General features: G+C 37.2%; 3 protein-coding genes and 1 long non-coding RNA gene across 9 annotated transcripts in view; 3 read left to right on the plus strand and 1 right to left on the minus strand.

Moving 5' to 3' along the window:
• The window catches only part of LOC135114212 (transcription initiation factor TFIID subunit 13-like), a 7,320-nt gene extending 3,173 nt beyond the window's left edge, over positions 1 to 4,147 (plus strand). For 2 of the 6 annotated variants that reach the window (XM_064029984.1, XM_064029983.1), the window contains exons 2-4: positions 499 to 575; positions 2,786 to 2,998; positions 3,333 to 4,147. In XM_064029984.1, the coding sequence (XP_063886054.1) occupies positions 546 to 575; positions 2,786 to 2,998; positions 3,333 to 3,506 (417 nt within the window). In that variant the 5' untranslated portion in view covers positions 499 to 545 and the 3' untranslated portion in view covers positions 3,507 to 4,147. The remainder of the gene's footprint in view (positions 1 to 498; positions 576 to 2,785; positions 2,999 to 3,332) is intronic. The other 4 variants (XM_064029986.1, XM_064029985.1, XM_064029988.1 and 1 more) reach the window with 2 other exon arrangements.
• LOC135114210 (N6-adenosine-methyltransferase non-catalytic subunit-like) lies at positions 3,979 to 11,590 on the minus strand. Its single transcript, XM_064029980.1, has 8 exons — positions 11,444 to 11,590; positions 9,370 to 9,448; positions 8,264 to 8,431; positions 7,825 to 7,968; positions 7,269 to 7,463; positions 6,977 to 7,162; positions 6,583 to 6,755; positions 3,979 to 6,277 (listed from the first exon to the last, which is right to left on the minus strand). The coding sequence occupies exons 2-8, from the start codon at positions 9,439 to 9,441 to the stop codon at positions 6,016 to 6,018; spliced, it is 1,200 nt and encodes a 399-aa protein (XP_063886050.1). The 5' UTR covers positions 9,442 to 9,448; positions 11,444 to 11,590; the 3' UTR covers positions 3,979 to 6,015.
• Positions 11,591 to 12,480: 890 nt separating this feature from the next.
• On the plus strand, positions 12,481 to 19,524 carry LOC135114215 (thiopurine S-methyltransferase-like). Its single transcript, XM_064029993.1, has 7 exons — positions 12,481 to 12,619; positions 15,804 to 15,966; positions 16,135 to 16,256; positions 17,662 to 17,788; positions 18,042 to 18,169; positions 18,484 to 18,614; positions 19,069 to 19,524. Exons 2-7 carry the CDS (start codon positions 15,820 to 15,822, stop codon positions 19,173 to 19,175), a joined length of 762 nt encoding a protein of 253 aa, XP_063886063.1. The 5' UTR covers positions 12,481 to 12,619; positions 15,804 to 15,819; the 3' UTR covers positions 19,176 to 19,524.
• A 5,028-nt stretch (positions 19,525 to 24,552) lies between these two features.
• The window catches only part of LOC135114216 (uncharacterized), a 52,725-nt gene continuing 51,193 nt past the window's right edge, over positions 24,553 to 26,084 (plus strand). Inside the window, exon 1 of the long non-coding RNA XR_010275438.1 lies at positions 24,553 to 24,664. This is a non-coding gene — a long non-coding RNA (uncharacterized LOC135114216). The remainder of the gene's footprint in view (positions 24,665 to 26,084) is intronic.

Below are 26,084 nucleotides of genomic sequence, written 5' to 3' on the forward strand. Positions count from 1 at the left end.
ACCCTAGATTTACTCTTATAAATGCCTTAGTCATCTACATTTGGCACCAAAGCATAATTTTGCCAATTAGATTGGGGTCTTGCCAAAGTTACACCCTTGTCCGATGTTTTGTTGAGAAGATATATATATATATATATATATATATATATATATATATATATATATATATATATATATATATATATATATATATATATATATATATATATATAAAAAGTTGGACACTGCCCCTGAAATCCTTAGTAGTACAGTCTCCGTATGATAAATGTTTGCAGATTGGTGAACCTACTTTCCAACACTGTACTGAAAAAAATTACCTTGATTCACGTGCATAAGACCTTGCTTATGCTTTGCTTTACAAATATTAATAAATTACACATCATATAGAATGTAAATCATATTAATGAATTACACAGCATGTAGACATTTGTCATGGCTGTATTATTATTTTAGTGTGTGTGTGTGTGTGTGTGTCTAGAACATTTTTTTGTTTTTCAGAAATATCAACATAGATTTAGAGCATCTTAAGAATATTAAATAAACAAATGGCTGCTGCAGATGATAGCTTTGACCAGGTGAGTTAAATGTTATTTAGGTTTTAAGAATGTCTCCAAACATCTGAGATAGGTGTTCATTATAATAGTTTTACTTAACAGTATATACAGAAGTTATTTCAATATCTTGTTAATTTCCTTAAATTTGGTAATACTAATTCAGCATTGCAAATATATACACTGTTTTGATAAATACATTTAAAGCAATAGCATTTCGATATATGATCATGCACTTTGTTTTGTTATTATCAGTATAACTTTATTTACTGAGTGCTGCACTAATGATGATTATTGTTCTTATAATCCACTTCCTCTAGAGGAGTATGCTATTGATTTTTACTTTATGGAATAATCTATAATGATGCAGTTACACTGATAATGACATTAATATGTAATTTTTAGGACTGCTGTTACCCTTTTGGTTTTACACATTCTTACAACTTCTGGTTTTCATGATGCTACTGTACTTCAATATATTTTTATCTTCAAAGTTGTAATACTATACATTTGACTTAGTGGTGCACTTGTGATTGTTGTTTGGTGACTTCTTCAGACAAGCTTCACTTTGTATGGCATTATTGCATAATTGTCATACTCTTTAGACAGAACTCTACTGGCATTTTGGTTATGTTTGGTTCTACTTTGCTCTTCTGCTCTTAAGTTTACTCTCATTAGTGGGTCTTTGGTACTGTAGTTTGTAGAGTGGCTGTAGATGCTGGAAAGGCTAATGGCATCAGAAATAAAGTAAATGTTACTTTTGTCCAGTACAACACAACACATTTTATAGCTGATCACTTAACCAGTATAAAAATCTATAGTTTACATGTATTACTGCATAATTCCATCTTAGTTTTAATTTCTTGACACAGTGGGAAAGCCATTGTAAACTCAAGACAAAGTTCTCACAGCATTTTTTAATGTTTAGAGCTGTGAGCAGTGCACACTACTAGCTGTGGCTTTTGGATATATTATGAAATGAATAAGAGTAACCAAACATTATAGAGTATCTTCATCATTACTGCCCATTATGTTTATTGCCCCACTTTTTGTTTTGGCATGGGATGGCTAATAAGTCTTTTTGCACAGAATACAGTATATGATACCAATGGATAATAACCATGGTCTGCCACAAGCCACGAGCTTTGACTTCAGCACGGATTATAATATACCAGGGTAGTTCTTTTTTTCTTTTCCAGTATGATTTAAATAATGCATGCTGCAGCTTGTTCATATTTGGTTCTAATTTTGTTTATTTTTTCTTCTTCCCTTCTTCCTTGTCCCATCTTTTTCCTCTTCCTTTATATCCAACCCTTTCTCTTCATCACTGCTCACTTGTTGCTTTCTCATAACAATCTGATGCTCCATGTCTGCTTTGCTGCACTGGACTGCTGTACCCATGCTTGGCTGGAAAATCCTTCGTTGTCCTTTGCATGTGTTTCATTGTGGATGATTTGGTAATAACAATAAAAACAACAACAATAATAATAATAATAATAATAATAATAATAATAATAATAATAATATTAATAACTACAATAATAATAACAATAATGATGTTATGTGATGGTGATTTACTAATGAAATGAACACTTATTAAATTGATTCCTAATCCATCACCCCATACATGTATGACATGATCTGGAATGAATATTCAAATGCATGTTTTTACTCTTTAATTTTTGCAAAACTGTATGCATTTCATTATTGATCATACTTTTTTTTTGGATATGAAACTTTTTTTATATGATACTGAAAATGTAAAACTTTTTATATGATACTGGGTGACTTTCTGAATCTAACATCGATGTAACATTCTACAATTTTCCAAAATTTTATGAAAAATGTTAATGGTATATGTAATCAAATTGTTGCACAATATGATTGATTGTATTTTCTGTAAATTACTATCTTGATTGGTAATTATATATATAAATTGGTGCTGAAATATCTTATATTCATGTGTAATCTTACTGTGCATTTTTTTTTTAAATCCCTGTTAATCTTTGTGTGATTGCATTAATTCCTTCCCCTGGATGCTTGCATTTTTTTGTGACTTATTGTGATCAAATATGTAATAACTGACTTTCTTGCATTGTGCTCTGATTTTTTTGCATCTTTTTATAAATTCATTCATTGAATCTCCTTGCTTGCAAAAACCACCACAAACACCTTCATGCCCTAATCCTACAATCCTGCCATTGCTATCCTACCCCTCATCTACCCCTCCTTAGCAGAATGATGGCGACGATTTATTTCAGTATGAAGAGGAGGAGACAGGGGAGACTCAGTCAGAAGTCGCCATAACAACAGGAACAGGAGGTCGCAAGAGACTTTTTTCCAAGGAACTGCGGTGCATGATGTATGGATTCGGGGACGATCAGAATCCATACACAGAAAGTGTTGATCTCCTCGAGGATTTGGTCATTGAGTTCATAACTCAGATGGTAGGAACTCATGCACTGCATTTTCATCAAGCATATATGCAAAAGAAATTCACACCATTTAAATGTTTATTCCCCACATCTCATTGAAAATGTAAAACACAGTTTAGATTAAGTAGAGAATGTTCAGCACAAAACTATTAATGTACATTACCTAATTATTATTACCTAATTATTTTGCTGGTAACTTTTCTAACTTCTCTCATTTAGTAATGTGGTGTAATGGACCCTTTGGTGCATGTAGAAGTATACATTTCCAATTATCTTAAAACTGACCAGCACATTAATAACAAAAAGCCAGTAGCTTATACCACTAATAATAGGTTTCTCTGACCAGACTCAGCGGGCGATGGAGGTGGGACGGTCTGGCAGAGTGCAGGTGGAAGACGTCATGTACTTGGTGAGGAAGGATAAGAGAAAATATGCCCGTGTCCATGACCTGCTCAACATGAATGAAGAACTGAAGAAGGCAAGAAAGGCTTTTGATGAAGTAAAATATGCTGGAGTGTAGATTATTACTTGTAAATGTGTAGTTTAATTGTAGCAAGAGTAATTGTAAGTGTTATTTCCATATGGAATAAATTAATGTTTCAACTTAAGAATTTAAAAGTTATTGCATATTAGGCTCATATTAGGAACCCATGATCCAAATAGTGGAAATATGTGGAATGCCTACAGCAGAGAGAGAGAGAGAGAGAGAGAGAGAGAGAGAGAGAGAGAGAGAGAGAGAGAGAGAGAGAGAGAGAGAGAGAGAGAGAGAGAGAGAGAGAGAGAGAGAGAGAGAGAGCAAATGTGTATGTGGGGGGTACTTGGAACACATAAGAGTATATCTATAGGCCAAAGGAACATGATAAATTTTTGTCTTGCCCATAAAGCAGGTGTCAGAGTTTAGGGGTCTAAGTAATTAGATAGACAATAAATAGATAGAGATCATGTGAAAGCTGATAAGTCAGGGATTTTGGACATATGGCAAAAAATGTGCATTAAACATTTAAATATAATTTTATTGTTAAAAGTTTCATGCAACTTCATAAGAAAAATATAAAATGATGATTTTTTTATAATGGTCCTATGTGACTTGACAATAATTTAACATGTCAGCATCAGACATTTATATAAAACCAGCCATGTCCAATAAAGTATTCAAATTCATTAATTGTATTGTTTACATGCATTGGTCTTTTCTCTTATGTTTGTGTCTGTTTAATGATACAGCAGTACCTAGATCCCCACACAATGAAAACATAATAATTTCACAAAGTTTTCCTGAAGTAAACCACATCATGCAGCCAACAGTCTGTAGCTTAGTCATCATCTTAAAAGGAGACTGACTTAGTGCTGTCCTCCAAAATGAGCAAGAGTTCTAGAATTGTTTCAACAGCTTTGGTGCTCCCTTCTTGAAAGAAATCAATGTCACTGAATGGAAGAATGAGCTAAATTTAAGGAGGATGAATGAGTAAAGGTACTGAAAAAGTTACAACACAGATGTGGGGAAAGACTTCTCTAGGTAATAGGTGCAGCAAGATTTTTTTTTCAGCATTGAAGGTCAAAAGATTCTTCCCTGGTATTCTATTCAGAAGAGTTATTGCACACTTTAGCAACTGTTTATAATTATGAAACACATTTACTAATAGTAACTTTACCTTGGAATGTGATTCTTTATCATCTGCTCTGATCAACAGGTTGGGTTAAATATGAGAAAAGGTATAAGTCTATCATGGTGATGTAAACCAGCTAAGGTGCCCAGTCCTGCTGCATAAAATACTGTGTTGCATGACTTACCCTTTTAATCTTGCACAGGCTGGTGTAAATGTTAATTGGCCCTCTCCCTTAGAGGTCTGAGGACTGGAGGGCTTAGATGAATGCAATGTAATATCTTGACTGTAGGATATCAGTCTGATATGTAAATGGATAGACATGTAATCCCACTGAGGAATTGTAAGTGAACATAACCAGGACTGATGGCATAGTGTTGTTACTGTCTCCTTACCCATTCACCCTTCAGTGCTATTTCTATCTTTGTATTAAATAGTTTTAATAAAACTACTTATCACTAGTCTTTTATAATTAGTCAGCCTGCTCTTTCCAACTTCTTAAAGTGACCAGCTGCTCCTCAGTCACATTTCCATCTTTCAATGCATTCATGGTTAGGATGATCAAGGAGAAATGACAGAACACAAAAACTAGTATGAAAGGATTTTTGATACTTTACTGCCTTATTCTAAAGCATGATGAATGTAATGATGTATTTTGGTCCCAGATTAGATTTCTTTATGTGAATTCTGATTTACAAATCAGTTACTTTCTTAAAATTAAAATTGAATGCATAATACTAATCTTTTGTTACTGCTGTGTGTGTGTGTGTGTGTGTGTGTGTGTGTGTGTTATAACGTTATACATCTTCAAATATGAGAACGTAAAACTTCACAGCAGCTACAGTCCATTTATTCAAATATCTGGAATTAAGCGTCTTAAGTTCTTAGGTTGCTTGGTGAAAGACTGAATCTGAAGTTTAAAAAATTCCAAATTACCCTAATTTTCAACTTTTAAAATAATTACCTATCAATCTGTCTACCTGGATAAGTGCTGTGACGTGCAGGAGTGGAGAGAGTTGGTAAGAAGTATAAAGAGAAGGCAGTTACAGCTTTTGGGACACATCCTGAGAGCTGGAGGAGTGGAAAGGGATTGCTTGATGGGGAGGATTGATGGAAGAGAGCAAGAGAAAGGCAAAGAAAGAAATATATGGAGACCTTGATGGAAAGTATTAACATAGAATGGAACACTGTGGACCTGGTCAGGATGGCAGATAGGAAAGATGATTGGCACTCCATGATTGCTGATGTCACAGGACCAGCACTTCAGTGTCAGAGAATTCTCCCACCCAAACATGAGATAATATGGCAAAAATATTAAAGTTCAAACCATAAATGAAGGCTCCACACCATTGGAACCTGTCACACTACATACAGTCCAACTACATTACGATCCCAATATCTAACTCTTCACTACTACTACTACTACTATCTTGCTCTACCTCGCCCACGGGTGAAGCCAGCACGTGACGACATTCCTCCTCTTCCTCTGCCCCCTGGCCCTCCCTTCACCTTAGGGGGAGGAGATTTGGGACGGAGAGCCTCAATGCGCTCAGTGCAGCCTGTTGTGATCTGCCCAGATGCGAAGTAGCCAGCATAAACATCAGGGTCAAAGTTGCTGCTTGTGAGTCCAGGTCCTAAAGTGAGCCAGCCAGGACGGATGGTGCTGTCACGTCCAAACACATGTAGCCTGGAAAATTACGTACACTTTATGCTTGGAAAAATGTAGTGAATAAAAGTTTACATATGACTAGTCCTGTCTTCCATGAATGAGTAAGTGTTCAAGAGGAAAGTAGATCAGAAGATTATGATCTGAAAGAAAAAAGCTCAAAGGTAATAATTAAAAAAAACATGCAGAGCTTTATAATAGATATTGCAGTTTGATGAATAAGCAAATAAGCATTTTGATGAATAAGGGTAATAACATCCACATAAAGATAATTAAGAGGTTCAGCAACTTTATTTTTGAAGTTTTCAACTGTACAACAACCTCACCTTCGACGTCCAAGGCAAAAGTGTTCAATGATGTGAAATATCTCAACTGGCTTCTCCAGTGAGCCGTACTCAGCCTCTTCAGAAATTATGAGGTCGATATCAACATTGGCATGGATGAAATCTCCATCTGTTGACCTTCTCACTGTGCCTTTTATTCCCATAAGGCAATGTTCCTGTATAAAATAAATAAAAAATTGATACATACAGGGCATCCTTTATCTTAATTAGCTTATATACTGAAGACTAATAAACTAAACTTTTCTACATTGAAACAAATAATTCTGTTCTGTTTTGGTTAACCTTTTAAATGAGATCTCAGTCTTGTACACTGATAGATAAATTTTTTTTTCTAATGACACTTGTACGAAACAGCAGAATATGACTTTCACAGCACCTTGGTTCTCTGGAAGACAGCTTTTGGTTCAAGATTCTTGAGGTGTCCTGGATTGTTAATATTAGTACGGATCCAACAGATATCCTCACAGCGCCGGAAGCCCCACTTACGGAGGCACTGTCGGCCCAAGTCAAGACCCTCTGAAGACCCACACCACAAGAAAATAAAGCTGCGAGGTGCAGCTACCTGGAAAAGAAAGTAATGGCATGTCTTAGGAATTCAATTTGACATATAAAGTAAATGTCACTGGAGAAACAAATTAAAATACAATAGGGCTAGCAATCATCCTGACCTGAGCAATATCTAAGTCCATAATCTTCTGCCAGTCCCAGAACTGCACATTGGTGACACCTGTATGCTGGTACTCCTCCAGTGGTGGCTCCACCAGGATGACATCAAATTTGGTGGGGAGTTCATGGAGGTCAAAGGTTTGCAGGTCTGTCTGAAGGTACATGGGAGGCGTGGCTGTTGCTGCTATCAAATCATCCTGTAAAGACAAAACTTATGTATATGAGTGACCTGTAATAGATGGTAAGGGAACTGTTAGAAAGAAAAGGGGAAAAAAATCATATTACAAGATGGAATAATAACATTTCCTTGAGTTATTCATTATCATATTTGAATGCAATGAGAATAATAATAATAAAAAAATACATATGCACACCACGTAATGTGCTAGAAAGTTTTAAGAAAGGTACCTCAAAAGATAAAGGTATGCAGACAAGTGATGACAAAAGTGATGACTACCAATGAAAATCCTGTATGTTATAGAAGTAAACCACATTCATCTCCACCCTTGTATATAATCACAATGCAAACAACTCATGACCTTGATAGAGCCACAGTACCTTAAGCTTAATAAGTTCCCGGAGCTTTGGATACTCTTCAAACCTATCAGCAAGACCAACATCCCTGATGAAATTTTGTGGCCGCTGACCAGTGTCCACAAAATGCTGGCAGTAGTCGTTGTGTGGGTTTGCTGACTGTGTGCCCTGTCCAGGAGAAACATATCCAACATTACTATACCATAAATAAAAAAAAATAATGGTCGTGTCAATGAAAGCCTGGCAGAAGTCACTAAGGGAATTGTTAAGTTTTATGGTGTGCCTTCTTTGGGAAGGATATAAAAGTATGCTGTACTCTTTAGGGGCTGGCACCTTCAGCTGGCATTTTTTTTTAACCTTTTGTTGCCCTTGGCCAGAGCCCTTAACATAGAAAAGAATATCAGGATAGAAATAAAAAGTTAAACATTCATATAGATAATGGATAATGGTCCACTTAGTGTACCTTGAGAAAAGTTGAGGAGTCTGTGTACACCATGTTAGCAGCTTCCTCCCCCTCCAGTTCATCTTGCTGTTGGGATCTCTTGAGTCTCTTGATACGCTCCTGATCCTCCTGCAGCTTCCCAATGTTACCTAGAGCCTGTCCCAGTTTGTCAGCACTGGCCACACCAAGCTAAAGGAGTAAAATAGATGTCAATCATGTTTTATTATACTGAATGTTAGGAACTCAGTAAAAGGTAGTAAATAACACATAAATTAAAGTACAGTGGAACCTAGGTTAACAAACACCTCCCTTTTCAAGCAAATCAGTTTTCGAGCAAAATTCTGAACTTATTGTTGCTTCAGTTGCAGTACCATAATTAAGTTCTCGAACAAAGTTACTTAATTTCATATATTAAAAGACATAGCAAAAGTTGCCATTTACTACTAATTTATAGTTTCTATAAACATTTACTTAGTTTTTATATATTTGGAGGAGAGACATAAAGTGTTAGACAGTAATTCAATCTTTGAAGTAAGGTATATGTGATCCCATTACAAAGCCTCAATGTAAACAACAGTTTTTGGTCTTATTCCATGCCACCCGTGACTCTCTCAAAGACCCCAATACCATCACTACTGTACAACTACATTTTTCCAGTAGCTTTTCCCAGCAGCAAGTGATATGATCACCTTCATTCTGGCAGTAAGTGGGTTGTTCCTTTCTGTGTCCTTCTGTAAGGTTTCCCTCACTAGATTGGTGACAAAAAGAATACCTGTACAGTCCAAACATTATCTTCTGATGAGTTCTCTGTCACTAAGTTCATTCAATACATCTTTTCTGGATAAATAATGTGTGAGCTGGAGATGTTGTGAAGCAGCCATCTTGGCTGTGGGAGTGTCTGTTATAAGCTGCCAAGACAGGGTAGACTGGTGTCTGGGAACAGATTAATCCACTTTACAATGATTCCTATGAGAAAAAGTTTAATTTTTTTTAACATTTCAGATTTTGAAAGGCATTCAAAAATTAATTAAGTTTTAGAACCGAGATTCCACTGTATAATGGAATAGTATTAGCACTGTGTAAGAAGACATAAGTTATCTATTATAAAAAGTCCATTTCCTTCTGACCTGCTGCGCCAGAAGCTGTCGCCGCAGTTTGGACCGCTCCCGCATGTCCCTCATCACCTCGTCCCCACTCATGATGACTCTGATTTGAAATAAAACATTACGTATTACATATCTGATACAGTGGACAATGCACTTTAATGGATAAGCTAGACATGCACAAAGTAATCTTGAACTTTATCCCAAAGATGCTTTCATGTAACAGAGCATGCTGGGAAGCATTAAGAATGATTGTGAGTTCCAGAAGACTGTGATCACTGGCATCCCCAAGATAAAAGAAAGGAAGACAGGTGAGGAACAATGTCACAAGGACACTTTTTTTTTTTCTATAACAGTGATGTTATTCATCACAAATATACACTCAATGTCAAACTATTAACAGAGCCATATGTTAAGAGGTTCTCTATCATGCAACATGAGATTGAACCTGTAGGAGTCACATAATTATCAGCTGCATCATGATGACATCAGATTCTCTTGGCCAGACATAGAATTCCTCAGGTTCACTCAGCTACCTACTCTCCACACAGTGCTTCTTGCAATTCCTGATTGATCTTAGCTGATGAATTCAGTGAAAAAGTTCTATTTTCTGAGATGGGTGCTGTGAATCTGAGAATGATGTAGTCCTATTGCTTAAAACTACTTTGATTTGACAAATTGTATCCTCCTGATTCCATTTTATCTGGGAATTATAGTAATTTTCATGACTACTTCAGTTTTTGTTGCCAGAAAGCATTCAATAATACATGACCAGTGTGTATTCAATGCCTCATCAGTAAACCTGACCTAAATTAACCAAACCTAAGTCAACTTCCTAACCTGCTAATCTTGGCCTCTTAGACAGCTATAGGAGCAAATATACATTTAGATGGGGAAGGTGTATCATCCATGAGTATCATCCATGCCTTGATACTCAACTATACATAAATTTCCATTGGTTTTCTGGAATGAGTTTTTTACAGAAACTCTGCTGGCCTACTGTTAAGAAAGCAGGACTGGCCAACAACCTACTCAAGTCTACCCTGTGCCATGATCCTGACTTTATGGTAACTTTACACATCCCATATCCAGCCATTGTTGGAATTAGGGTCAACAGTACGGAACACAGGGTACCACTGCAACCTGAACCTTCTTGAATTTGTGCAATGAAAGTGGACAAAAGAAATCAGTGGCCTATCCGATTAACCTATGCCAACCGCTTGAAATTCCTCAACTTGTATTCTGTGCAGAGTAGACTTATTAGAGCCAATGTCATCAAATACTGGAAGATTTTTCACCACCACTAAATAATACTACCACATGAACTCTTCACAGTCTCTCCATTAACTTACACCAGAAGTCACCAATTCAAAATTGCCAAGCCCCACATATCGGTAGAATGCAGACACAGGTTTTTTTAAACTGGAATGCACAGATCTCTGAAACTCCCTACCTGATAGTGCTGTTGGAGGGGACTCCAATGCATCATTAAAAAAATACTTACACCCTCACCTAAGCCATATCCTCTTTGAGTATACTGTATAACACTGCCAGCATAGTTTCCATAGTTGTGTAAATCCTGCTTAAGGCACACAACTCAGCCCATCCTTCCAGCCGACTTTAATTGTCTTACCTAATACTAGGTAAAGGACCGGCGTGCCTGCAGATGTGGGCTGCCCTGAAGGATATCAATTTAAATAATTATACCAGTCAATATTCACGAGCCCTGCTGCTGAAAATAACAGGGTAGTCAACCAGGCATGAATACCAGGCTCAAGAATGGCATTAAATGAAAAGGTCATTCGTTAGCCTTTTGAGCCCGGTCACATATACTAAATAATAATAAAAAAGTACAGCTTATAATACATTGTATCTTTGCTAGAAACTTGGGTATCAAGATTATTTTCGGTCTGCCTTTGCTTATGCTTAACTTATTTGAACGGTGTCCGCCCAGCTCCCGCCCTCCCCCCCTCCTCTACCGGCCCATTACCCTACCAATAATTCGTTCTTATACATTTAATAATGGTTGTTAGGAGACGCAGGACACTGCTAGAGGCTTGGAGATGACAAGGAGTAATGCAGCACATACGTGTTTTACCTTAATTAACTCAATTCATTTGGTGTCCACGCTCCCGTCAGGTGGCGAGACTTGACAACTTGTTTGTTTACACCACGACCAGCTGGTGAAGGAGAGCAGCGGCTTGCGCAAACACAAACACTGCACAGAGAGGCCCTCGTGAGTTATGGTACTCCTCTTGTCTCGACAGTATATATACTAGTTTAATAATGGTACAGAGGAGATTAGTATGGTATGGTACTTGATATTTCAAAACTACATCTCAAGAAATGGAACATTTTCAGTCATTCCCGTGTAATTATTTAAACACGTACTGTATCATGACTCTCTCTCTCTCTCTCTCTCTCTCTCGAGCCATACACGGCTTCATGAATATATATATATATATATATATATATATATATATATATATATATATATATATATATATATATATATATATATATATATATATATATATATATTAGATCCCAATTATTTGCTAGATTCTACGTTAACATTTTGTAAACTTCTAAAAATTTGCACTCTCAGCCTAAACACTGATGCTGCACAATACTTGGAATGAACTTTTACCCCGAGGTATCATTGTGCTGTTCTTAAAATTTAACAAATCTTATAAACAGTGAGACACCCGTCTAACCAAAGCCACTGACTATTTTGCTATGCGTGTGAACATCCTCCATATATTTTGCATTCCTTAGTGAAAATAATTAATGTTTTTAATTAGTCTTAGATGCTTTATATACTGGGTTACTTCTGCTGCATAACGGCTGTATCTTTTTATTTAAAGCTATAATAACTAAGCTCAATCAGCAGTATCTCTTGAAACACTTGAAACACTTTATTATGTTTGTCTTAGATACATAATTACATTTCATAAAATTAACAGCATAGGACAAACAACCCTTCGTAAGCAAGGTTTTTTGGGCAAAAGAGAAGAGAGAGAGAAAAAAAAAGTAAAGGTAAAATAATGATACTCTAACATACTAGCAGGTGCTAATGATGCCAGAGCTATGGTAGCAGATTATCGTACAGCTGGGGGTCTTATTGCGAGATCTGGAACCTCAGCTTCGGTGCTTTCATGACTGTGCTGCCGCGTTATTCACTCCGTTATTTCAGTAGCGTGTGGTTCCTGCTTTACGTGGGTTGGAGGACTTGTGTCATCTCTTGCACGTCTTTGAGGTGAAAATTATCTAGGTAAGTTTAGTTTATAGATCGGGAATAAGTGAAAGAAGAATAGGTATATATTGTAACGGAGGAAGAAGGATAATAAAATTATGTTTATGGGAATGAAAACTGTTGCAGTAAAAAATATGAAATAATAAAACTATAAGTGTGATAAGGATAAAAATTATAGTAGTGATAAGAGGAAGAGAAAAAAAAAAAAAACGAATTCGAGAACGACGCAGAAGAGAAGGAAAAAAAAATTGACATGTTTATAAAATGTTTACGTTGGCACAAAAGTTAACAATAAAAATGTTAACTATTATAGCTCGAGCATCTCAACAAAGTATCATCCATGCAACTTGACGCATCACATTTCATGCAGATTTTTTTGTCCCTTCCTTTCCTTGTTGAGCACCTAAGAGTGACATTCCTCCACTAACACGCACCGGGAACTGTGATCAATAAGGAACATGACATTGCACTTCGTGAGCACGTCGCGGAAGCATAAGAGGGAGGATAAGAAGGAGGTGAAGGGCGCAGGGAGGGGGAGTGACTGCGAGGACGAAAGGCATCACTTCTGCAGGGGTGGTAAATGTGTACCCGTCATATTCACTAATTATGTATTCTGTAGTTATGTAAAATTTAAGTAATGCCACTGATGTTGATAATTAATCTGAAGGTGTGATCATACATTTATCAAATATTAAAGCCTATCCTTCTCGGTGCATGAGTTAACACGGACGGCTGCAGGATTATCAACCGTGATGATGCGGCCCTATTGTTGCTTGTGTCTGTCTTTCATCTCTTCATTCCGGTAACGCCGACGTAGGCGTCATAAGTGCCAGTGTCTACGTCGACCTTATATAGTTGTTACATTTCGTTTAATATCTGCTGAGTATTCTGTGTTGGCTCAACTGGAAGACTCCGTATATGTATTATCTCTGAGGTTCTATTGCTCCACTCACCACCCAATCACGTAAATCACCTCCACCCTCTTATCCAGAATGAGGAATTCTCATTGGTCGAATCTATATTCCTTGCCTACAGTTTCCCACCTCTCTGGTCCCTCCCTTATCCTCCTTATTCCCCTATTCCTCTCCACTATTTATATCTCCCCCAACAGATCCCCCTTGACTGGATCCTTCCTTGTCCTCCTTTTCGTCCTCTCCCTCTCCCTCCTCTCCCCCTATATATATATATATATATATATATATATATATATATATATATATATATATATATATATATATATATATATATATATATATATATATATATATATATATATATATATATATATACATACATATATATGTGTGTGTGTGTGTGTGTGTGTGTGTGTGTGTGTGTTCCCTCCATGTTTGCTGCCTCCTCATCCCAAGCCTTTCCTATCTATAGCAGTTTCTCAACATTTTACTCCAACAACTCTGAAAGATTCGCAATCCCCTTCAAATATGGAAATTTGACATTCTCTCTCTCTCTCTCTCTCTCTCTCTCTCTCTCTCTCTCTCTCTCTCTCTCTCTCTCTCTCTCTCTCTCTCTCTCTCTCTCTCTCTCTCTCTCTCATGCAGCACACTCAGAACATTTTGTGGTGCATCATTGAGCATCAGCACCTCGATTACTGATGTAAACAGGTAGTGGAGCGGGTTTTTACTTTTCTCTTTATTTATGAAGTATAATATAATAAAGGATCGGAACATATTGTGTGATTGTCACGGATATATATATATATATATATATATATATATATATATATATATATATATATATATATATATATATATATATATATATATATAGAGAGAGAGAGAGAGAGAGAGAGAGAGAGAGAGAGAGAGAGAGAGAGAGAGAGAGAGAGAGAGAGTGTGTAGCTGGCAATGTTGTCCTGTTTCAACTTGTTACTGTGGGAAAATTGGTGTTCGTACCTTCACTATGGAAAGAGTTCTGAGAATATACTCTTTGTATGAATTTGATTATGCTGAAAGATTTATTATTATTATTATTATTATTATTATTATTATTATTATTATTATTATTATTATTATTATTTCCTCACTTACAGATTCACAATTGAGTTTGACCCTGCAGAGTCCATTCAGATTGTTGGACTAGCTGTAAAACCAAAATAAAATGAGGGACGCAACAAAATTATTATTTTTTTATTATTTTATTTATTTATTTATTTATTTATTATTGTTATTATTATTATTATTATTATTATTATTATTATTATTATTATTATTATTATTATTATTATTATTATTATTATTTTATTTATTTATTTTTTTTTGTAAAGGGGGACTCATGATGTTCTACCCTCATGACACGATCCTCTTAAATATAATAATTCCTCCGGAGAAGCAAATACCATCTCCCCACCATCCTCCTCCTCCAGTAACAGCAGCACTAGACAGTGAAAAAATAAATAACCGAAAAAAAGGGACTCTCTCTCTCTCTCTCTCTCTCTCTCTCTCTCTCTCTCTCTCTCTCTCTCTCTCTCTCTCTCTCTCTCTCTTCGTACATCGTACATCGCTAAGATATTGTATTCTTTTTCGTATGTAAAGGAAATGACGAGAAAGAGGAGATGGGTTAGCTTTGGTCAGCATTTACATTGGTAAGACCTTCCCAGGGATATCACGACAGGTCAGCGACACACACACACACACACACGGTAGAGCTATATAATATATGCTATTTATTTGTGCAAGCTTGTGATAAACTATAAAAAAATTCTAAGTTAATTACTACATCAGTGAGTAAAAGAGAGTGCTGTTATAAGTGGTTATGGTGAAATCTTCACTAATTATCACACACACACACACACACACACACACACACACGCGCGATTTGAAGCCAAGAGGTTTTGCTATGGCACTGGTCATGGGATGTCTGCAGCACACCCATCGTCTGTCATCCCCCATCCTAAAAGTTCATTGATATTTCGCATGGACTTCCTGTGTAGTACTATGAATGCCTCATCCCATTCCATTCGTCCATCATGCAGTGACAATGAGGCATGTAATTTAGCTGAATTACGCAAGACCTGGAAAAAAAAAAAAAAAAAAAAAAAAAAAAAAAAAAAAAAAAATATATATATATATATATATATATATATATATATATATATATATATATATATATATATATATATATATATATATATATATATATATATATATATATATATATAATAGCTGGTTTTCAATCTTTGCAGAACAATAACAACCTCTATGGCTGACCACCAGGATGACGAACACGTGCAGTGTGACCATTCCAAGCGTAAAAAAAATATCACGGTATCGCAGGAACTGGAAAATTCACTAATGCAGAAGGAGGAATTTTCTCTAGACGACTGGACACAGATTTACGAAAATTTGGTGAGACGCACGCAAACATCGAAGGTCTAACTAATTTTTGCTGTACATCGATGGACGGTGTATTTTTTTTTATCTCGATAGTTGAAAGATAATTAATCGTGTAGGATAGAAATACACAGGAGTGAAATGTATGGGTGACCCACTAACAGTTTTTTCTTCACCAAGCAGCCTTATAATAGGAACACTGGGGAGCCTTCTCATGCGCTGGTAACTTACATCAACGAGCTGCTGCCCTCGGAGCCTGCAAGGGTGTTGGTGCCTCTCTGTGGCAAGTCTCCGGACATGCGCTGGTGAGTGATAAGGATATTTACCCAGTATTGAATCTGATCTTATTCTGCAGCCTCTCTCATGTTCATCAGCATTAGTATACCTTCTAGCTGTTTCTATGCCACAGCAACCTCCTCAACAACCTGGCGTTTCTTCCTCTCAACTTTATCACTGATCTCAGTTCGCATTCTCGAACATTTCACCAGCTTATCTCAACTATATCTTGTAGCCTTCAGTGGAGGTTGTTTGGTTTTCAAAGGCATACTCATGATTCTGGCTGTAGTTCAAGGAGAATTCTGCATTATCAATGGTGAGAGAGAGAGAGAGAGAGAGAAAATCTCTGTGGCATCTGAAAAGGTTAATTTGGATATCACGTCCGTGTTACATACAAGCACGAAACACGTCGTGAAGGGTAAAAAAAAAAAAAAAAAAAAAAAAAAAAAAAAAAAAAAAAAAAATATATATATATATATATATATATATATATATATATATATATATATATATATATATATATATATATATATATATATATATATATATGGTGGGCGCGTCTAGTATGGCTGTAACAGCACTCCAGACTGTGGAAGAATTCGATATTTTCAAAGTCCAGTGAGCTCTGCACCAGTCAAGAGTAGACATTGAAATTATTTTCTTTTGTTTATAACGGATTTGTGGGTAACAGCATATAAGGATTTCATGATTCAGCTAATTCTTACAATCACGCGCTGTCACTGAGGCCTTTCTTGAGACCGCCAATTACGACTTTCCACGATAGGTTCAGCTACACTTTACATTTGTTTTAGAGAGGCACAGTCATTTGTTAATATGGCTACCCAGTGGAGGGAGGTGAAGCGAACGGTGGCAGTGATCAGCAAAAAAAAAAAAGTGAAATATTTAGAAATAGCAATAGTTAAGATACGACATGCATGAGGAAGAGGTTCCATAGGTTCCACGTGTTTATTAAGTAAACCGCCAAACTGTACCCACCTCCCCCTAGAGAATTTCCACACCACACCGGTAAGGCATAACGGTATCAGTTTTTGGGGCCCCTCGTTAGGTTAGGTTATGCTAGGTTAGGTTGACGTCCCAGCGGGGTTGGGGGAATCCAGGGGGGGAGGCGTAGCTCCACCGGTTAGGTTAGGTTAACGTCCAAGGGTTGGGGGGGGCAAATAGGGTCTAGGGACAAGGATAGGTTATGTAAATCTGAATTAAGGTAAATTTTCCTTAGATTTTCGAACGCCCTTGTTTCACTTATTTTTCATTCCCCCCTCCCTCCCCCCGAAAAAAAAAATGCCTACAGGGTTGGGGGGAAGATAGGGGACAGACTTCTTATCAATAAATACCACTGAAAATAGTTCTTATGAGAGCTTGAAGCTAATATCAGTCCAGAGTAAATGCCTTAATCCTTGTTTCTATTCTTTGCAGGCTGTATGACCGTGGCAACACAGTGGTAGGTGTGGAGGGAGTGGAGAGACCTGTGAAGGAATTCTTCCAGTCGCACACTGACCTGCGGCACACTGTGGAGGATGTGCCATTTGGAAAAGTTTACAAGGTCTGGCAGCTTCTCTTTCAAGGGTGTTAGCTTGCAGGTTTGGTTATCTTGATTGTGAAGTGGGTATATTCTTTTTATTGTGAACAGGTTATGCCATTATCTTGATTATGAAGGGAGAGTCGTCCTCGTGATTGTTAGATATCTGGATTTTTTTTTCTTCGTTCATTCGTGCATATATTTATTTCTTCACTTTCTCTCTTCCACAATCTACCTATATTTTTGCCAGCACTCACATGTTGCCTTCCCTTTCCAGAGTCGCGATGAGCAGTTGCAGGTGTTTGTGTGTGATATCACGCAGGTGCCTAGGGGATCACTTGGTCACTTCGATGCTGGCTTTGACTGGGGCGCCTACACAGCCATCAGACCTTCTGACAGACAGAAGTGAGGCTTTTAGTATTTGATATTACTGCACTTTCTTGAAATACCTAATGCTCTAGTGTAAGATTGATAATCCTTTTGGCTTACAGACTAGCACCTCAGTGCCAGTCTTCCTTTTTATTGCCCATGGCCGGAATCACATATATAAAAAAAATATTATGGCAAAAATAGTTACATTTGAGATTATTTATTATCTTATGTATGGAGTCAAGACAAAGTGACCAAATGAAAAAAAAAAATTTTTTTTTTACACAAATAGCCTTAATGTAGGTGGGCAGTATATCTGCTGCTGTTCTTTCTTCCTCTATCTCGTACAGATACGTGGACGTGGTGAGGGATGCCTTGGGGGAGAACTTTAGGTATTTCTTGGAGGTGTGTCACGATGGACCTCCCAAGGCCCCAGGTCTGCCTCACTCTATCTCCTTAAGGACCATCAAGCTGGAGTTTGGTAAGTAGAAGCGAGGAAGGAGCTTCTGAGGGAGGCAGTGGTGCTTGTAGCGTCGGTCTTAAAGGTAATATCAGTTGATAGGAAGAGAAAGATTGATAGATTGGTTAGTAGGTAGATAGGCAATTGGATTGGTTAAGAGAGAGAGAGAGAGAGAGAGAGAGAGAGAGAGAGAGAGAGAGAGAGAGAGAGAGAGAGAGAGAGAGAGAGAGAGAGAGAGAGAGAGAGAGAGAGAGAGAGAGAGAGAGAGAGAGAGAGAGAATGTAATTAGAGAAAAAAATAAGTAAATAAAAGAATGATGAAAATGCTCTCTTGTTCTTTACTTCTTTTGTTTCTGTTAATGCTCTCTTGTTCTTTACTTCTTTTGTTTCTGTTAATCTTATTTTTTTGTTGTTGTCCTCCTTTATTTATTTTCTTCCCCCTTCTTTATCTCATTATTATCATCCCTCTCATGCAGGAGTGTCCCTAAAGATGCGAGTCTTGGCCACAAAGGATGTCTCCGCTGAGTGGGAAGTGGACACTTTCTTCAACAGCTTCTTCCTGCTGTCTGACCAGGACCTGTAATTACCACAGGCCTCGGTGATATAACTTGATATAGTGTGATGCAACGACCCTTACTAATTGCCTTGACAAACATGCCTTTAATTGTAATGCATCAATAAGAATGTATTGTTACTTGTATTATGTAGTATTAGTACAAGTATTATATTTTAGTGTTTCTGTATGTATATGGGTATGTATGTGTAATGCATGTTTGTCATATTATGTTATGTAATTCAAAATACCAAATCAAGCTGGAAGGAGGTGATAAGTGGGGTCCTACAATGATGTGTACTGGCGGTAATTATGTTTGCAGTGCATTCATGAATTTGAGGCAAAGTTAGATGCTAAGAAATATAGAGATGGAACAGCACTACCCAAAGTATGGCTCTTTTCCTGTATCTCACAACTAAGCAATTAGGTACACACACACACACACACACACACACACACACACACACACACACACACACACACACACACACACACACACACACACACACACACACACACACCTCCCAATGCACACTCCTAACCCTCCACCCACGCCCCAGACACTTTTGTGATTCTATAGTTTAACATGCTCTAATAAAAGTTAATGGTATTTTCAAGACGCACATACGACTCCTGCCTCCACACACACACACACACACACACACACACACACACACACACACACACACACACACACACACTTCCTTGTCCCATGACCCAACTATCCCCCACTCACAATGAAGGTGCCAACCACCAAGTCATGACACAATGCCAGCCCTGCCTTGGTGGCACAAGTGCCCACCAGTGACCCATCTTCCTCAATCACAGTCATGTACACATCCATATGCGACTTCAGAAACTTCTCCTGGTGATGGGAAAAGGGAGAGGAATGTTAATTAGTGGTTAGCTGGTGAAAGTTGATATTATGAATGGGAAGAAAGGAGTGTAGATTTTAATTTTTATGAGGCAGGAGTAAAAAGTGCATGTTTCTAAATTTAAAGTTAGTGAATGATGATTTTGTGAAGGGGCATGGGAAATTTGGGTTTGGTGATGGGGAAAAAGGAGGAAAAGAAAGAGATTGATGGAAAAAAAGGAGGAAAAAGGGAAAATTTGTGGTTTGGTGATGGGAAAAGAAATATTTGGGTTTGGTGATGAAAACGAGAAAAAAGAAATATTGTGGTTTGATGATGGGGGGGAAAAGGAAAAATTTGGGTTTGGTGATGAAAACCAAAGGAAAGCACAAAAAATTTGAGTTTGGTGATGAAAAAGGAAAAAAATTGGCACTTGGGTGATAGAAAAAATAAATTTGTGTTTGGTGATGGGGAAAAGGAGGAAAAGTTAACTTAGTATTAGGTTGGTGAAAGTAGATTTTGTGAAGGTAAACAAGAGAAAAAGGAAACAAAAAATCTGAGATAAATATTGTAAGAAAAAAAGGGGAATAAAAAATGGAACTAAATATAAAAACACAAAAAATGTGAAAAAGCCAAAAATATTTTAGTGAGGTTTGTGAAAGGTGGTGAAGCAGAAAAGTAAAAAAAAAAAAAAAAAAAAAAAAAAAAAAAAAAAAAAAAGGAAAACCACACCAGCATAATGACAGACTCCACCCACACACATACACATGCACATGCACATCAGCACAATGATAGATTCCAGCACATCCTTCAGCTGTCAGCTCATCTGATGCTGCCTGCTGTCTGGTTGGCAGGGAGGGGCACCGGTGCTGAGAAGGGTGACATCTTCATCGCACACAGCACTTGGGGAGGAGGGGGGAGTAGTAGTGATGGTGGTGGTGGACTGAGAGGGGATCTGATGAAGGTACTGAATATAATGAATGAAATTAATGAAACGATTACTATAAATATTTATGCTAGTAATTTTGCACGCAAATAATAATAATTATCTGTCTATCTACCTGTATACCACGCCAGCACTCCCACACAGGACAGCCTAGACAAGGCACCACACACACACACACACACACACACACACACACACACACACACACACACACACACACACACACACACACACACACACACACACACACACACACACACATTCTTTGCCCTGTCAGCAACTGGTGGAAAGAAAGTCTTGTGGACCATCTTAGGCACACCACAGCTGGCCACACATTTAGAGAAATGGTAAAAAGAGCAACAAGAAGCATAATAAGAACAACACATACACAGAAAGAACAACAACAAAAGAAAAAGAATAAGAGAAACTACAATGAAAAATAAACACACACACACACACACACACCTGCCCAGACATTTTGAATCCTATCCTCTCTCCACATCTTTCAGCCCATAAACTCCACAAAACACTTCAGTATTGGCAACCCTCACATATGAAGAACCCTTTGCCTGTGTTATGCCCACACTCATAACTGCAGGGAGAGGTGAGAATGAGGAAGGAGAGTGACAGAGGGATTTCACAGTAAGAAGAGAAAATCAGGAACTAATTAAAAGAGCCTGAGAGAAGATGGAAGGGAAGACAGAGAGTGAGATAGGGATGGAATTGTAGTAGAACTTCAAAGGATGGGAGACACAGGAAGATGCAGGGGACAAACAACAGAAGACTTGTACATGTCAATCCCTCATGTACATGTTAATCCCTCACTCACTATAGGAAACAGCAAAAGGAGAACAAGAAGAGAAATAAATAAATGAGATAAGAAGATGAAAGGGACAGAAACAACAGGAAGAGATTCATACATGGTGCCAACCCCTCACTGCAGAAAAACTGGCCAAAGAAGAACAAGGTGTAAAGAAAAATAAAACTGAAAATTGAAAGAAATATGTGAAAATACATATATATTTATGAAGGGAAGCTGTCAAAATAGCTATCAATATAATATACAAAAGAAATTTGATGAATATGATTTAGTAAGATTAACTAATAATAATATAGAAGAACCTGAAAATAAAAAAAAGAAAAACATTAAAAGTTTATAACTGGCTAATGTTCTTGAATAAACTTTGGTAAATGCAAAGAAAATCTTGAAAAACATAAGAAAGACACCAGAAAAACATATTTTTGTTAATTATTTTGTATAAACTTGAATATTTGTATGGAAAGACCATGGAAAATCATGAAAGACCAAAAATTTCATATAAATATAAACTGAAATTAACACAGCAAGTATAAACAACATAAATCAATAAACACAAACAAAAAGAAAAAAGCACAAAATGCACAAAATGCACACCAAAAAAAGTAAAACAGACCCAAAACACTCATTCTTCACAACCACAAACACCTCCCCCCAAAAAAAAACACTCCCTCTCTCAACACACACACACACACACACACACACACACACACACACACACACACACACACACAGCATCTACAGAGTTTGCAAGGGTCCTGTAGGGAATGGCCATCCCAGTGTAGGCCTTCCTCTCTGAGGAAAGCATGAAACACCTGTGGCCGCAGCAAGGCATGGCACACGCTCTTCTCTGGCCACAGAACCTGCTGCATGTTTTTGACTCCCCATGCCAATGCTGCAATAGTAGTAGTAGTAGTAGTAGTAGTAGTAGTAGTAGTAGTAGTAGTAGTAGTAGTAGTGGTGGTGGTGGTGGGTCTGGTTTGGTTTTACAAAGTTGTTAATTAAAAATGATTTGTAGAGGTAGGTAGGTAATAGGTATTCTTTTACTCTTTCACCAGTCTCAACATGGCTTCTTTTCTTACACTTATCATCAGATAGAGCTTCTTATTCTGAGAAATATGAACCCCATATATACCCATGGTAGATTATGTTTATAATGCTGAAGGCAATTTTTAAATATTAATCTGTTTTGGGGGAAGCAAGCCCACTCATTCTTGTGACTAAGCTCAGACGTGACCCACCCATGCATGTTATAGATAAGTAGGCACTGATCTTCCCTAGTGAAGGCAAGTTCATTCGTGCATGTGTACATCACATCTGTTGCACAAGCGCAAAATTAGTCACAGTGATTGGTTCTTTTGTTTGAGAATGCAGCTGCTAGCCAATTAAAGAAATACAAAATAAATGAATCCTGCCAATCACTGCATTTTACTTCATCCTGAGGAGGGAGAAGCAGCTCAATTTGAAATATTTTAATTAGACCGAGGAAGATGTTTGTCTGCAGTGGGTGTCACTTCGATTATTTCCAGTGCATCACCAGATTTTAAAATGAATAAGGTAATGACTTCGTATTAATTTCTTAACCTTGCCAGTTAGGTTAGGCTAGGTTAGGTTAGTTTGGTTAAGTTTGATAAGTTAAGTTAGGTTGTTAGTTTAGTTAGGTTAGGTTAATTGGGTTAGGTTAGGTTAGTTTGGTTAGATTAGATTAGTTTGGTTAGGTGAGTTTTGTTAGACTGGGTCAGGTGGTGGTGTGTGACACACAGCTGGCAGGCAGGGTTAGTGGAGGCTGGTCCTCTTGGGGGGAACATCAGCAGTGAGTGTTGTTGCTGTGTTTGTGAGGACTGAACTTATTATTTTTTTTTTCTGATTGATTTCAGTCTGTTTTTGTATTTATTTGCTTTTCATTTTTATATCAAAACATTTGTTTCTGAGGGGATGGAGGGTCGGGGGGGTGTTAAAAAATAAGCACCAATGATATGACGGAAAACAAGCAGATTAATTCAAAGCAGGCAGAAAACTACAGAAAAAAATTGTTTCATCTGGAATAGAGAAAGACTAGTGAGAGAGGAAAAGATCTGGAGCCACTGCAGTCACCTGGAATCATATTGACATTACTAAAATTCCTGCTTAAATCTTTGAAGGTAAAATTAAAATGTTTTAATAGGAGAGAAGACACGAATAATGAAAATATGGTTCATATTTATATTTCAAGAACCAGTAAGGAAAAACAATTGCAACCCAGAAATAGTTTTACCCACTCACATGTTGGAATACACATTGACATCAGCTCCCACACACAAGGTTTGTTTACTCCTGTAATGCAAATTTCATATACAGAAATTCACATACAACTTAAGTTAATATGATACACAAGGTACACAAAGTACATACTTCCATCCTGCTTCAGTGAAAAGAGCCATTTATCTGGTACTCTATGCTTGAATTTCATAATATATTTAACTTCAAATTATTTTAACATGCTTGGTATCTTATTATATAAAACATTCCTGTTATACAGATTAATAACGCACACCATGATATTTCATTAATCAAGTAAATTGTGGCTGGAAGCGTCAGCTCAGTAATCACCTGCTGAAAGACACCATGTATATTCTGCTAATGGCTAAAATATCTGAAAAAGTACATATACATATCTTTTGGCATCTGTGGGGAATAAATGCAACTAAACTTCAGGGAGTGCACGGCTTTTTCATGCTGCACACAAAAACACAGGGGCGAGACAACACAGTGCAGCACGTACACAACGTCGTGAGCAGTGTTCTGGTCATGCGAGTTTTGTTTACATGCCTCGAATCGAGAGTCGATGGTGTTGCTCACTCCAGTCTTGTCATACCAAACATGTGTCATACATATCAACAGAGATCGGCTTCCCTCCCCCACTGAGGTAATATTTCCTCTTGTATCAAGCTTCCTTGCACCAGGCCAATCACCACCGCCATCGCCGCCTCCTGCCGCCCTCTCCATGTTTCGAAGCACCACCATATAACAAAGACTCCGCCATGGTTAAATACTTGTGTATAGCCAGATGTCTTTTTCATCCATGGTCAGGCTAGGTTAGATTAGCAGGTAAGAGGAAGAGAAAAAAAAAAAAATACAAAGAAAATACAAATAAAGACAGCAAAAAAATGGAAGAGCTAAAAATCATATCAGGGGAATGGTGTTATAGACAATACTCCCACAATGCAACGCAAATAAGCTTAATCCTTTCACCGCTGTGGACATCTTTTACATCCAGAGCGCTGTAAATAATCGTTTGCTTGTACACTTACACATACATGAGAGGATGTTCATTTGTTTTTTCACGCCTACAGAATATTTAGGGAGTATATTATAATAAATTGTCTGAAAAGTTGTAGGTCACAATAGAAATAAATAAATAGATAAATAAAATAAACAAAATAAATAAATAAATAAATAAACCAGCCCTTGTGAGGGTTAATATAGGACTTACAATATTATGCAATGGAGTTAAGGAGAGGCTTGGGACTAGGCGAAGCGTAGCTAGGAAGTGTGTCAGGTCAGGTTTGCGGTAACCTTAACTGTTTGGTCATGAGATTGTTAGGCAACAATTATGGGACCTTGCGTGGCAGATAGGAAATACTCATATTACGTAATGGAGCTGACAGGAAACGCGGCCGTCGAGGCCCAAACCTATAATTTCGGTAAAAATAGAAGTAATTTTTACCGAGAAACTATTATCTTATCAATCCAAAAATACATCGAAATCCACCAAAACATAATAGTTTCGACTTGAAATTAAGAAGATGCGGTTTTCTTAAAAAAAAAATATCAAGCTTTCTATTCTTTTTTTCACTCGCAGTTTGTAAGGAACAGCGCCTTTTATAAATTTCCAAGGAAGTGGCACGATTCTCTACACGACATGGTTATTTGGGGGACGGCTGGCTTCATACCTCTCATGGTGTGTGTGTGTGTGTGCGTGTGTGTGTCAACGTTTATCTGGTATTACGGGAGTTAGGAGCAACAGATGTTAACGGTGCTGTTATTGGTGTTGTGTAATAGGTCCAGTGTCAGGCTATCCAAAGATAAATGTAAATGCAGGTATTCCAGACCGGATTACAGTTTGGTTGTGAAGGAATGTTTTTTTTCTTTTTTTTTTCAGTGAATTTGTTAATATTTTTTGGAAATTTTTTGAGATCTGAGTTATCATGATTTTTCTTTTGGATATTTTGAAATTGTTGAGTTATTTATTTATTTATTTAATTATTTAGTTATTCGTCTTTTTATTTGCTTACTTATTAGTTTATTTTCTCAGATTTTTATATTTTTTATCAGCCATTTTAGAC

This window comes from Scylla paramamosain, chromosome 27 (assembly GCF_035594125.1).
Source record: "Scylla paramamosain isolate STU-SP2022 chromosome 27, ASM3559412v1, whole genome shotgun sequence".
NCBI classification, from domain to species: domain Eukaryota; kingdom Metazoa; phylum Arthropoda; class Malacostraca; order Decapoda; family Portunidae; genus Scylla; species Scylla paramamosain.

Coding starts and splice junctions, on each gene's coding strand:
- LOC135114210 (XM_064029980.1), bottom strand. CDS start 9,441: ATGAGTGGGGACGAGGTGATGAGGGACATGCGGGAGCGGTCCAAACTG. Junction 7,969..8,263: donor ACTCCTCAACTTTTCTCAAG/GTACACTAAGTG, acceptor TCTCCTGGACAG/GGCACACAGTCAGCAAACCC. Junction 7,163..7,268: donor TGGACTTAGATATTGCTCAG/GTCAGGATGATT, acceptor TTTCTTTTCCAG/GTAGCTGCACCTCGCAGCTT.
- LOC135114215 (XM_064029993.1), top strand. CDS start 15,820: ATGGCTGACCACCAGGATGACGAACACGTGCAGTGTGACCATTCCAAG. Junction 15,967..16,134: donor CACAGATTTACGAAAATTTG/GTGAGACGCACG, acceptor TTCACCAAGCAG/CCTTATAATAGGAACACTGG. Junction 18,615..19,068: donor GACCATCAAGCTGGAGTTTG/GTAAGTAGAAGC, acceptor CCTCTCATGCAG/GAGTGTCCCTAAAGATGCGA.